General features: G+C 31.0%; 1 protein-coding gene across 1 annotated transcript in view; it reads left to right on the forward strand.

Annotated features, from left to right (window-relative positions):
- LOC107449334 (uncharacterized) overlaps window positions 1-15485 on the forward strand; it is a 46942-nt gene that overhangs the window by 7533 nt on the left and 23924 nt on the right. Inside the window, exon 2 of the mRNA XM_016064830.4 lies at window positions 698-2435. Within this exon, the coding sequence (XP_015920316.1) occupies window positions 1347-2435 (1089 nt within the window). The 5' untranslated portion in view covers window positions 698-1346. The remainder of the gene's footprint in view (window positions 1-697; window positions 2436-15485) is intronic.

A 15485-nucleotide genomic window follows, 5' to 3' on the forward strand; every position in this document is an offset into this window, starting at 1 on the left:
ATTTTCTGTTTTGAATTGCATAAAGTAGCTAACTATATTTACATATGATCAAAAATGTATTTATCATATTCAAACATAATTCATGTAATTGAAAATGTTTTCCTAATTTAAGGTTCTAAAGAATTGGAAAGTAATAACCTTGTTTTAAAAGTAGTATATTTTTCATTGGAATTTTATATCATACACGGTAAATTTTAGGTTAACTGTACTAATAGAAGTAGATATTAGAAATGGTAGATATTAGGTATATGGTAGATATTAGCGATGTATATTAGAAGAATTATACTCAAAGTGGTCTAATGAAAAACAGAGGTTTCTGATTTTTTTAAAAAATGTTTTAATCACTTCTTTCTGTGGCTTATCATTTATTTCCCGTAACCATTGAAATATTCCTTTCCCTTTTTTATTTACTCTGAAAGTTAAATAATCTTTTTCCAATTTCTGTTAAAGTGACTTAAAAGAAAAAATGTCGCGGTAAAATTTTATCCAACATATCATACTTAATATGTAATTTATGTCGTTTGCAGTATTTCCTGCTTGGAAAGAAACTTAAGCTTCAAAAAGAAAAAAAAAGTCAGTGAAATTTCACGGTTGATCTACATTGATCCAATCCATCGTTTGATTCAAAATGTATAAAAAAATATATCAATCATTTTAAAGGGAAATGGCAATGATATGTTTTCATTTTTTATTACAGGTTTTCAACAAATCGATGAGAGGACCTCTACAGCGTCGGTACTCGTCACCATAGTAACCAGATGTTTTGTTTAGAAATCTATCTTACTATCTCGATCATTTCTCCCTCACTCAGCTGGGAAAAAAGAAAGGCAAGCAGCAAAAAATATAACAACGAATAATATCCAAGATTTCCAAACACGTCGCATCATTTTTATTTTTTTCCCTGTCCCAAGAACAGCGAATAATTTACTGCCTGGTGAAGGAAAGTAATGATTTCTAAGAAACATCTCATGTTCCATCCGTGGAAAACATACATGCAAGAACAAGAAACGCAGAAACCTAACCTGTGATAAATAAAAAGCAAAGTAAACATCTCAGTATAGCTCAAAAGAATGACAAAAAACAAATTCCCATTTATTCGCATGGCAGTTAACACTTCTTTAAAAATACAATGAGGGGACTCGTATGATTCACCACAGCTTCTTTAACTGAGCTAATTTAGAGCGTATGGTGTAGTGGATATTATGAAGCGAGCAAGTTTAAATTGCTTAAAGCACAAACTAATCCATTCCTTATGACGAAAAGCAAAAGTACTTAATTAGGAAAGCTTTTATAAGTATTTAACGTTTTTCACTTTTGTATTACGTATTAATGTTTTGAATAAAAACATGGAGGTAAGCGACGGAGAGGAGGAAAGGGAATCTCCAACAGAGAAAACCGCGTTAGAAAGTCCTGTTGTTATTCCGCAGTATATGAAAAATGTTCCTGTTAAAAAGATACGGCATCCAGCAGAACGTAGTATTGTACCGACAGTTATTATATCTACTATATTTGTGGTTGGTGGCTTTGCCTTTGGATTGCCAGTGGTTGCAACTCTAACTGTAGCTGTAGTTGTGGTGGGTATGATTAGGATAGCAACAACCGTTTGCTGCGCTAGTCGATTGGGCTATGGCTTTGCTGGCTGTACTGGATTTATGTCTGCTACAGATGCATTTTGGTTGCATGATTCCCGCTTTAACTGCTACGTCGCACATTGCCTTTTTTTCGTAGAACGTGGACTGGATGTTCGAACTGCGCGAGAAATCCTACAAAGCAGAGTGATTGAAAAAACAACTGAAAATGGCGAAAGAGCCTTCGCTCGTTTCACTCAAAAAGTGGTCTCAGTATCAGCTGGTTACTGCTGGGTTGATGACAGTGAGTTCGATATCGAAAAGCATGTGTTTGAAGAGGCTCGTCGCATCAGAACTAGACATCAACTAAGAGACCTGATATCGTCTTTGATGAGCCATCCTCTAGCTCCGAATAGACCACTTTGGGAAGTCAGAATGGTGAAAAACTATGGCGATGCCCGAGACACTGTGTTAATAGTTCGTGTCCACCATGCCTTGAGCGATGGGGTAACTTTTATAAAATTATTAGGTAACTTCTTGGCAGATCATCCACAAATGTTGCGAATCAAACCTCGAATCGGTGGTACAACTTTTCCATTGAATGTATTTCGAGCTGCTGTTGTTGCTCCATTGACTCTTCTGACATGGCTTTTAACGCGTAGGGACTATAATCCAATATCTCATCGCCAACCTCTTTCTGGAAAAAGAACTATTGGATGGTCTTCGGGCATCCGTTTTGCTACGGTGGATCGTATTCGTCAGGTGACCCACTGCAGTGTTAACGATGTTCTTATGGCCGCTGCAAGAGGTGCGATAAGGGATTACTTTAAGAAGCATTGTGGATTGCACTCACCACCAGATGTCACTGTAAGTTCATAAAGTAGTGTTCTCATAGTGTTTATTAATTTTTAGATGAACATTTTTACAGGTATTAGTTGCACTGGTGAATACCGTTTAAGAATAGTATGCATTTTTTTGGTACCTCTATCAAATTTCGTCCTATAAGTCGAATAATCCTTAAAATCAGCATTAGAAACATAAGTATAAAACTTCAAATTTCTTTAAGTAATACCTGAAAATCCATCCTAATTCAAATAAATGTGATTTGAAAATCAAATTATTTTTTTCTTAGACTGATATTTATCTAGAGTTTGTAAAAAAATACATTTAGTTTTTTTTTGCGAAACGTCAACATTAGAATTGTCTCTCACATCTTTATTCTATTGTGTACATCAGATGCAACTACTATTATCAAATATTGTTGCTTTTATACTGGTCACCCTCTAACATTGGCATAAATGTATTCAACTATTTTGAATAAAGTTTCAAATGAGTTATATGATAAACATTAAAATGTACTAAACATAAACTGAATTTTACTGTAATATATTTCAAATATTTCGTTTAGCCATTGCATGATTCATTAACAAGCAGTGTATCAAATAATCATGACACACAAACAGAGTCAATACTTTATTCCAAAATGTGAACCATATCTGGTTAGTAAATAACAGACGCCAATCAATGCATATTAAGCATTTTGTAAGAAAAGACGTCAAGTCTTTACTGGGTGCATAGTTATCTGAAAATGCATGTTACCTCCAAAAATCCATCTGAATATCGAGGAATGAATCCATATAGCTTATTAGTCAACCAAACTCATCAAAAGTAGACTCAAATTTCTTGTGCACTGTATCAACTTTACATCACTTGCATTAATAACACTTTACTGACCTCGAGGTTTAACATAGCGCACAAGCAGCATATAAATGTTCTTTTCCATTAGAAAATTTAATTTTTTTAATTAAAAAAAAAAGAAAGAAATGGCACTTATATAAAAATGAAATTAATATTGAAGATATGATTACTATGCATATTGAATGCAATATTTAGTAAAGATTTATATTTAAAAGAAGTTTTAAATACACGAATGAAAAAAAGTAATTCCATTTCTCATGACTTGAACGATTTCTGCGATTTGACATTTAGCATTTTAGTTGCATACAAAATATTTTGCTTTGGCTTGGATTTCCTTGTTCATTTAATTCATTTCTGGAATGTCTTAAGTAGTTTCAAAAAAGGAAGAAATAAAATAACTCTTTGGAAGAAATTATCTGCCACATAAGAATTAATTAGAATGCTTATTATGGGTGAAGAGGGGTGGTTTACAAAGTTAAAAACTTTAAGAGCAAATATTATAATATAAGTTTGTAAGTTTTGAGTTTTATCATTATTTTAGAAAATATTGAATCAAACTACACCACACCAAAAATTACGAAATAGGAAGAAGAAACTTAAAAGAACAGAAAGATAATAGTAAAATAATTTTAGTAAAATAAGAGTAAATACTTTTTAAAAAAAATTATCATTGATGTTTTCATGTGTTTAATGCAAAAATGATAGAAATTTTTTCTTAGTATATCTTAAAATTAAGCTTTTTGAATATTATTTTTTTTTTGTAATTTATGAGAATGACATATTTCCTGACTTCAAATAGGAAATAAATTATATTTTCAAAATATCAAAACCATTTCTTTAAAAAAGCATTTCTAGAAATTCCGTGAAGAAGCATAAAATTGATTTTCAAGAGTGGTGTTGGAACTAATCCCCAGGATTTTGATTTGTTATAAACCAGGTTCTAAAAATTGTACAAATGTTTCCTTAATTTTGAGGCAACCATTGATGATTTTAGTAATGGATCCTACACAGTAATGTTCCTCAAAAAAAAGCATGACCAGCAATCCTTAAAGAAGCATAAAATCGATTTTCAAAATTGGTGGTGCTGTAACTGATCCTCATGACTTAGATTGGTTCTAAACCAGGTTCTTGAAATTGTGTAAATGTCTCATTAACTTTGAGGCAAGTATTTATGGTTTTAGGAATAGATCCTTCACAGTAATGTTGAGGCAGTCCAGGATGTGCTCGGGAGTAGCTAAGATGTTGCAGTTTTAAGCATGGTGGAGAAGTTTTAATTCCATTTTCTGATCTCATGCCTTTGATGTGACTAATTCTGAGTCTGTAAAGCATTGTCGAGATGCTTTGAAAGACCTCAAACTTCAAAAGTTCACCAGCAGATTTGATAGCATACCGTTGAGGAATAAGGGCTTGACGTTGGCTTCTTTTCTTTCTTAAAATGGAACAATGATAATTTTCAGAGAGAGGTGCCATGTTTTCATTAGTTCCAGATAAGTCTTTGGCTTCGGATTTCGCCAAGGCATCAGCCCTTTTATTACCTGGTACTCCAATTGCGTGAAAAAATTCACTGAGAAACTAGATTTAATTCATCATAAAAAATATTATATGGTTTCATTTTAAGGAATGGAATGAATAAAATTGATGTATGAAACTTGAAACTTTTAAAGCATTGAAGACTGAAAGTATTAAAGGCGTTTCCTGGGTAATGGAATGACAGTTTTCCTCATAAAATAGATTTTATAATGAGGGGAAAAGTGATTTTTTCCTAATAAAATATTTTTTTAAAGTTTGGCCAGTGAGCAATACAATTAGGAACACTAATTATATGAGTTGTTAATTCGAAGTTTTGTTTAAATAAGTTATGGATATTTATTAATGCTTTACGAGATTCCATTTATAGAATAAATTTTTTATTTGTTTTAAATTATAAAACAATAAAGTTTCGGGTTAGTTTTTTGAAATAATTTATGATATAATTTAAAAAATTGTCTTATTCTTTGCAAGTTTGAAACAGGAAAATTTGTAAGTTTAAGTATACATTCTGCCTGTACGAAGAAACGTGCTTTTTTTATGCTTGGAAGTAATAAAAATATTTTTCAGGCATTATATTTTTCTTCAAATAATTAGAAGATGGAAAAAAGAAATATAAAATAGTGAAATTGCTTTGCGGCTTCTTTGACCACTTAGAGTATATTATATAGTTTTTTTTTACAGTTATGTAATTTTAAACATGTCAATGTTTTTTATTTGGTTAATAATATATCTAATATGATATATCCTAAGTTTATATTGCATAGTAACAGTACTTTTCTCGCATTTAGACAGTATATACAAAATGTCATGCTTGGTTTCAAAACTAAATTACATCCTAATAAGGATAAAAAGTATTTAGAAGCGTATAGTTTAACAAAATGATTTTTTTCTATAAAATATTGTTTTTAAACTAAATTTTGAAGTAATTAAAGCAATTAAATTTTTCTATAAATCAATTGAAGTGTTTTGGGCAATATAATGATAAACAACTTTTTCGAGTTGTTCAAGAAAGTTTTTTGATGGTGAAAAACTGTATGATTTATATGAAAGAATTATAAGATATTTCTGTGTATTATGATCTGTTGTAATCTGAAACTCTCTGAAACTTGTAAAATACCTATCAAGAAAGAATACTAAGTAATAGTTTCATGAAAAAAATTATACCCCTGGAAAAAATATGCCTTATCACTTCATTTCAAAAAGTATTTTAATTTTGCAGTAATTTTCTCATAAGAACACTTAAGTTATTTTGTTAAATTATGCCCTAAACGTTGGAATTACAAATTCTGAATACTAGTTGATAAATGCAACCTAGATTTGTTAAAAGTTAATCTTGTTAAAAGTCTTATTTTTTAGAATATTAATAATACTAATTGTTAATTAATTAACAACGCTAAGTGCTTAAATTTTTTTTGGTTCAGTTCTTACGTATTTAATTCTTTTTTATGATAATGTTGAAGGCAATACCCATTTGGCTCATTCCAAATGAAATCGACCAAAAAAAAAATCTCTCGACACCGTGATTTTCATGAACTTTTTTGTAGAAAATGTCTTGATGAAAAAAGGCTAAATTAATTTTTTCAGAATTATTTGGACCAAAACAACGTTTGAAATTTTACTTGAATTTAGAAAATGGCGCAACAACAGATGGTGACTCGTATGTTCAAAATGTCTATAGTTTTTTTTTATTTATTTATAATCAATTTTCTTAAATTTGATGTCATTAGAACAAAGTACTAGTCAAGACTGTGTATTTAAGTTATTAAAATGATCAAATATTTACATAGTTTTTAAAAAGTTTTATTAAAATGATTTTTAAGAATTTTTTGGGGTGAATTTCATAAATTTTAACTGGGAAGTAACAACTTTCATTACTTCTGTTTTTTTTCCTCATAATGTCGAATATCATACTTTCAACATGAATAAAATATCAAGATCAGCGAGTGGTTCTTGAGAGGGGATACAAAATTAGTTTTCAGACAAAATAATTCGAGTGTCATGAATAAAATAATAAAAACCTGAGTTCGATTAAAAAAAAAAATTATTTGTTTTAGCTGAAAACCACTTTTTGTTTTTTACTGGTCAAATACAAAACTAACCTTTTGATTTTTTTTACATTGAAAACTACCCTATTTAACGTTATGAGAAACAAGATTGAGTTCTAGAACTTTTGTTTTTGTGCTACAAATAATTAGCTCAGAACTCATTTTAGCACCGAAAATTTATTTAACACAGAAATAGTTCATGCTTTACTTTACATTTTGCACTTTATTCTATACTTTAGGCTTTACTTCATTTCTTACTCCACATTTTACTTGACGTTTACTTTACGTTTTACTTTAATTTACTTTGTTTTACACTTTATTTTTTATTTTACCTTGATTTACTTTTTTATCTTATTTTACATTTTACTTCATGTTTTTTTTAAAAAAAAATAACGTTCCCATCCATGTTAATAAAATAACTAATAACACGCAACATTTTAAAACTTAAATCAATTCTGCATTTTTTGAGCTCATGAAAATTTTTAAAAATTTGGAACAAAGCAGTGATTCTGATAATTAACTTTGAGGTGGATTGGCAATTTTTAAAAAGATTTAAATAACTTTTTAAATGGTTAAGTTATTCGTCCGTTCTATAGTCCAGATAGTTCTCCTCAGCAAGATAATATACCTGTATATAGTTTACAATAATCGTTTTGCCTTAAGTTTAAGGCACTTAGACTATGGCTTTCTTATTTTCCTTGGCGACAGAGCTTTCAAAAACCAAGTTAAGGGTGAGAATCATGAGGCGAATAAAAGAACGACAATGCTGGAATTCTGGATACCCTATGCTTCAGCCTATCTCAACCCTAACGTGAGCTTCAAGTTAGAGGCATTGCAAAGAAAGCCAGTTATATACACCGAAGACCCATTACATTATGATCACTCTGCTAATAACATGTAGGACCACCTTTAGCCCTCAAAACTGCTAGCACCCGCCATGGCATTGATTCCACAATGTGCTGATAGGTAGTCTGAGGTATCTGGCACCAAGCTCTCACCAACTGGTCTGCAATTCCCTCACATTACGAGGGGGTAGCGTGGCAGCACGAATTTGGTTTTCCAATTAGGACCACAAATGCTCTATTGGATTAAGGTCAGGTGAATTTGGGGGCCAAGACATGACTTGAAGGTCACTGAAATGTTCCTCGAACCAATCCAGGACGATTTGACCCTTATGACATGGTGCATTATCCTGTTGGTAAACACCATCCCCCGCAGGAAAAATTGTTGCCATAAATGGGTGAACCTGATCTACAACTTTGTTCAAGTAGCTAACAGACGTCAGGGATTGTTTTATGAGGATTATGGGTCCAAATGTGCCTCATGAAAGCATTGTTCCTGGGCGAGAAACCATGAAAACCTGGGCGAGCTCATTGATATAGATGGAGGGTGGTCATAATGTAATGGCTCTTTGGTGTATATACGCGATTAATTGGCAAACTTTGTCAAGTTTGCAAGTTAAATAGTTCTTTATTTTTTTATAAAAACTCAAATCTATAAAATAACTGGATATCTGAAATGATATCTGAAAGTATTCTTTTTTACCTAAATATGCAGTTTAATAAAACAGTCTGATAATAAAGCTCCCTTTACATAATCGCAGATAAAAACACTCTAAAAATAAACAATGATTATTTTTTTATTCAGAGTAAAAAGAAGCAGAATAATTAGAAAATTCCATCTCGCTGTAATTTTAAAGATCCTATCTGTCCTTGTTGACTTTAATTTCGATATGCATTTTCATCTCCCCAAAGACCTCGCGTTATTGCGAGCTTCTAACAATCCGTCCCACATACAATGGATTCCATTAGTTGGACGAACTGATCTATCCATTATTTATTCTGACAAGACAACTTTTGCTTTTCAATTTTGTTGTTCCATGGTTTTCTTGCGCCCAACAGAATTGTAAAGGATTAATGAGTTGTCGCCTATAAATGGAACTTTTCCTTCGAAAATGAGCTGCATCGTTTGCGAAACGGGGTGAAAGAAGGAAAAATCCTCATTTTCTTGCATCCAAACTAGATTCTAAGAATTGGCTTCTTTAGTAATTTAGAAAAGTTTGCTTGCTTTATTTTAAACAAATAGGCTTTCTGGAACGAGTAAAAATAATTGAGTCTAGCCTGAATGAGTTGGGATGCTTTCGAGAAACTATTTTCACGAATATAATTTTACAAAATTTAGTTTTGAATAGAAATAACTTGTTTTGTAAAAGTATTTTAAGTGGTTTTAATTGTAATACAAATGGGAATTGAAGCGAGCTTTTAATTGATAGTCAAAAATTTTGCTAACAGTAGTTAATAGCAATTAATAATTATTTCGATTTAATAATAGAAATCCTAATAAGAGTTAAAATTTACAAACTTAAAAAGATCTATGATAATCAATCATTCCTACGCTGTTGTGAATTGTGCAACGACACATTTTGAATCTTTTCTGATAAATCAGTTTATTAAACTCTTGATATCATTAACTTTCTCAACACTAACATTAACATTTTTAGCCTGTAAGTTCAGGCTAAAAATTTTACTCTTCTGTCTCTCAGCTGTTGTTGGTTTACGTTGCACAGGATCTGCACAATGGGCTACTGGTAACGGTCTGGGAAATAACCTTCAGGGTGATCCAAAGCCATGCCATCCCAATTTTGATCCACTACAGAAGGGGTGGCTCCCTTGCTTCGGTAGCTCGACAGCCTGCATGTGAAATTGAGAACTTCATGGTCGAACAGTTTAAGAAGGACCGATACCGTACACCTTCGTTCCCTTTGTAGGCTGATCAAGAATATCACCTACATGCACACTGACCGCAGCCAGTAATGCTTGACTTCGGTGTTCTTTTGGGAACCGTGTCTTAACGATCAGTTCAATGCGGGACCTTTCTCTCAGAGTGTGGGATCGTAAGTGTCGCTATTGAATTAAATAATATGGTATTTCCGTTCCTCTAATTATATTAAACAGTTTTAACTCACAATTCCTGGCCCTAGATGGCGCCACTGGAAAATAAGAACAATCGCACCCCTTCTGCCTGAACAGGCATATGTCAACAACAACAGTTTTAACTCACCCTTTATAAACTGAGTAGTTAAAATGCTGTATTTAAAGTTAACTTGCGTAATTTTTTAATGAGTCCTAACTTAATAGGTTATAGACTACCTAAAAGTCATTAGTTCTATTTATTAAAAAATATAAATGACTTAAATGAAATGATAATTTATGATTTCAGTGTTCCTATTTACATCTGGAATGTTTTTCATTTTCAAATTATCGATAAAATAAATCCTTCCTCGTAAATTATGAAAAGGAATAGAAGTGGGACTCATGCCCTTTCTCAAATTATTGATTTTAATTATCTGGGAAAACGAATTTTCTCGAGAATAAAATATGATGCTGTGACACAATACTATAAACACTAATTTTTACCTCCCTTTAGCATTATTATATCCATATGAGATATTCTAAGTTCAAGGAAGCGACATTTTAGATGTAAAAGATTTTGTTAAAGCGACTCATCTTCATAAGATTTCGACGGTATGATAAACGGCAATTTCGACAAACATTTTACGCTTATTTTCTTTTTTAAAAAATTCACTTAGATGGAAATACATTATTAGTAGATTATAATTTTCTGGTAATGCATTTAATTTTTTCTACATATTTCAACCATGCCATGTTCGAATAATATTCCCAACATATATTTTATTGATTTACGTTTTGAGTCATTCTATATCAAGTTCTATTTTTATTCTTTGAGGTGAGGTGTTTAAATTCTTACTTTTAACTTCTAGAATCTTTAACCAAGTAAAATTCTAAAAATATTTCATTTTAGTTTCTTCCTTACATAGCAAACAGCACGACGCCATTTGGCATGCTTCGAATTTTGGCAAGTTTCAAATAAAAAGTTAGCCGTTAAATTAATTAATATACATGTAAGTTTACTTACATAAATGTAGTTATATAATTAATATAGATGTAGTTATAGCTCTATTGATTTGTATTTTCATTAAAACTTGTTTTCCCTATTTTGACGGAACGAGAAAAAAAGGAACTCATTATGTTAAATAATATTTGGATTTAGCCTATTTACGCTCAGCAAGGATTTTTATTATTTTCAAATGAAGACAAATAATGTTTCTCGAACCTTTCATGATATACTGGAAAAAAAAAGTAATGGTATTGGTATATTAGAAAAATTTTAATAAACCGAGTTCCAATAACATTTTTGGTAGAAAACAATTTTCAAAACTATTAATGTGTCCTCTTATTATGTTTTTCTTTCCTACTTAAAATTAAATTTTTCAATGTTGCATTTAAGTGAAAATGAAATCTAACCTTCTTTTTAAAATATTGTTACAAATCCATTTCGTAGGGGAAGTAATAAGTGTCTAACTAATATTTATTGATGTGATGTTCAATTAGTTGTGGAGATGTGTTTTGCTATTACTGTGGTGATATTCAGGAAGTATAATTTAGCAACAGAACTTAATACACTAATATAGGTACCTTATGTACGTACTGTAGTAATAAGTTTTTAAGCCTCTCCCCCAAAAGTACCAGAAGATATTCAATTAGTTTTCCATACTGTTTTTTTTTGTATATTTCGCAATCGATTTAGCACTATATAATAATTATATCGTCATTTAAATTCTATCATTGCATTCTTTTGATTCAGTAAAATAATATTAGTTACAATAGTTATCAGAATTGAAACATACGAAGCCATATGGTAAATCAATATTCAGTTATTACTGAATTTGAGAAAAATTGCAAGTTTTTGGTACTTCTTAGGTTTGATGGTAGCAAGCTAAAAAACGCCAAAAAATGTAGACCTGTACCAACTTTTTTAAAATTCCTTTTAATTTTATTAATTTTTTTAAACAGATAAAAATTAAGCAAAATTTAAAAAATCCAATTAAATAAAATTTCATGTATAATAATTGAATTTCCTTGCACCCAGCTTACAGAAAAAAAGCACCAAATTTTCTGATATGTCAACTGTTTATAAACATAAAAATTTTGAACTGTACAACTTAAATATTTATCGCTTTTATCATTTCAAGATACTTAGTAGCTACTGTTCGTGGACGATTATGTTTCCTTTCCCATCTCATTATGAAGTCATCACCTAAGACTGCATTCAACAGCTCAATTCTACGCTTCGTTGCAACTTTATCCATTTTTGTGCGCGTAGCAACAGCTAGAGCCTCTTCCTTAAACACCTTTGAATCTTTAGCACTACCGGATCTTATCTCAGAGAGTGCTTGTATACACAATATCTTGAAAAAAATTAAATCAGAAACTGAATCCATAGTCAGGCGTCTAACCTTTTCATACATCCACTTGAACACAATTTTACTCTCCATAAATTGAAATTCCAAATCTTCGACACTGCTGCCAGGTTTCATCTCAGTTTGTGTTGCACAACGCATTGTATTATTCTCATACTGTGCTAAGAGATACTCCATCCACTTATCTGCCGCTTTATGGAAGAGTGCCATAGCACCGTCTATGTCACTTAGTTCCAGAAGGGAAAGGCCAAGGCAACCATAGGGTATAGCAATTCTAATATCGGGAGCACCATGCTCTGTCGCAGTGGCGTATACAAATTCAGCAAAAGCCCCCTTTGCTTCTAGCCAGTTCCCAGAAACCATATAAACCAAGCCTTTCAATCTGTACAACTGAGACAGTATTATAGGATTGATAATGTTATGTTTTTGCGACGTCCAGCAAGCAACTGTCATGTAATCTTCGGCCGCTTTCAAATTTCCTAAGCCTAAAAATACTTCAGACACTAAACACATTGGATAAATGACTTCAACGCCATCTGGTGACCATATATCTTTAGCCATGTTCCATGATATTAAAGCTGATGGATAAGCAAAGCTGGGGTTTTTTTCTAGGACCCATTTTCTTGCTGTTGACTTGGCTAACTTGCAAATGTCCTTCTTTTTCTGGAGAAGATTATTTTTCTCTTCGTTTCTGTCAGTCTCTGAAAATGGTACTGGTTTTTCACTTTTTATTTCTTTCATCATTGTGCATACAGAAGGATGGAATGCTTTCAAATCAATTAGCTTGTGTTCTTGACTGCAGTAGTACGTGACACGACATTCCTCACATTTAGTAGTTGATTTGTTACCGCATAGGTCGCAAAGAGGCACGAAACTACCTTTCGGAATTGCAAGCTCTTGAATTCTAGCGGACATTTCAACTGGAAGATCACCTTTAAGTAATGTTAAATTAAAGCAAAAACGCAGAGTGGTTTGATACTATCGCTTGTATTTTTAACAATAACAAGCCTATTGCTTTCTTTTTCTACACAGTATGTTTTTTTTCCGAAGCAGTTCTGTTAACATATAAAAAGAAAATGATCTTCTTTTGATTTAGTTTTTCCATAGAGAAGAAGAAATTCAAATGCATATTCAAACAGATTTATTAATATTTAAACAAAAACGATAAACATCATTTTGAAACTTGCTATTTCAATAGTTTAAAAAGTTAGCTTATAGCTCAAATGCAATCTATATGATATAAACTTAGTGATGAATAAAATAAGCCAAAATTTCAACCTATAAAGTTGAGATAGTTTTGTTAGAATGATAAGGTTATATTACCCAATGTAAAACTTGTTTTTGTGAACCAATTGTGTTCATTGGTGAACCACTAAAAAAACAAAGAAAGTATGAAAGTAGTACGATTTTTTCTGGAACTTTTAATTACATGGTTACTGCCCCCATGAGAGTGAACTTTTAATTTCTTTTCTTTAAGGGGCTGCTAAATGCTTCATTTCATGAAACACATTAGGGGGAATTTAATTTCGATTCAGAATTTTTGATTCTGAATTTGGAAATTGAAAATGAACTATTTCTTTTTTACAATATTTCAACACCTTGAGTTCATCCTATTCTGAAATTATTATTATATTTATTAACATTAAAAAATATAAAGATCTCAAAGTAATAAAGATTAACAACTGGAAAAAGTCGCCATGGATAGGAGGCGTTGGAGGCTACGTGTGGTTGAAGCAGCTAAGGCCTGTAATGGGCTGTCGTGCTGAAGAAGAATAAACTGAAAAATCGGCACTCCATCAAAAAAAAAGTTCGATGATTTAGGCTTCCATACCTGGAAGAAGACAACGGGAATCGCTGATCTACACTTCTTAAGATTAAATTTCTCTATATTTAGCGCGACTTCTTGCTTTCTTACTTAACCAACTCACACCCAGATGTTAATCGAAAAGAAGTGTATCTCATACTCTCAATATACTCATATATAAAGAAAAATCACTGTCATCGTCATCACTATTGTTTCAAAAAATTTTACCGGTAGGGTTTCCTTCTATACTAAAGCAAGAACTATAAGATGAACAAAATACAAAAATTCGTAGAATTTTAAAGGCAAATTTCAATTGTAATTTTATTTAAAAACATTATTTTATGTAAGAACATTCTGACAGAGAAAAGTTTTTGAAATAGAAAAAAAAAAGATCCCACGCCAAATGCCATTATGACTTTTTAGGATAGTTCTTAGGCTTGAAGGGGCATTATGACTTCTTGGGATATTGTTTTATTGCTTACTTATTGATAATAGATGATAAAAAACTTCATATTTTTGAAGAAAAAAAATTGGAAAAAAAATGAGATTGAAAATATATGATGTATGAATTATTTTGAAAAAAAAATCATTTTTCTTGAAACAATGAGAACGATTTACCTTCTAGCATAATTTATGGTTGACAAACAATACTATTCACAGAATAAAAGCTTATTTATCAGAAAATAGCTTTCATGCGTTATAAAGATGTCTGAAGGTAAATTTAAAGGGAATAAGCATCAAAGCAAAGAAAAAAAATCCGAAATTGTTTTAAAAATTGAGAATTGAAAAATGAAATACTAAAATTTGCATATATAATTGAGCCAGTAAATTTAAATATATTTTATTATTTGAACAAAATTGTCATCAATTTTGTTTATAATTTTTCTCTGTTTTTTCCCCTTTTTTTCATCAATGTTTAGAAACACCAGAAAAATATATATGTCAGAAATCATTATCACGTGTAAATGCTCCTCCATCAGACATATCAACTAAATGTTGAAATATTTAAATGCGTTAAAAAGGCGAGACAATTCTTTTGAATATAAAATTTGTATTGTAAAGAAATTTTAGAAAGTTTCTTAAATCCTTTTTTTCAGTATGAAAAATGTTTTATTCAAGATGGCGATTCTTAATTATAACAAACATATTAAAGAATAAAATAAATGAACTAATCCTTGTCACAGAAAAACTACATTCATCATAAAACTAACTCTGGAAAATATGTCAAAAAATCCATTTTTAGGGAAAATTAGACATAATTATCTCTTCTAAGCAACTGAAAAGAATTTTATAAAATTCATTGATTTTTCTTGACGATGTCGAAATCCTTATCTAATCGTCTTGTTTGAAAAGAAATTTTCTCTAAAATATTTGAAATACAGAAAATGCGCAAAAAAATCTGCAATACAAAATTCTTTGTAAACTTAATTTATAGCTTTACGAGAGTTTTTACATATGCTACAAAAATATACATTTTAATGGTGGTGTTATTTGCGATTGTTCATACTCACATTCACAAAAAGCTGTGCTAGGAAATGAGGCATAGTTTTAAAATAATG

This window comes from Parasteatoda tepidariorum, chromosome 8 (assembly GCF_982258835.1).
Source record: "Parasteatoda tepidariorum strain Cologne lab strain chromosome 8, Ptep-v5.0, whole genome shotgun sequence".
In the NCBI taxonomy this organism is placed as follows: domain Eukaryota; kingdom Metazoa; phylum Arthropoda; class Arachnida; order Araneae; family Theridiidae; genus Parasteatoda; species Parasteatoda tepidariorum.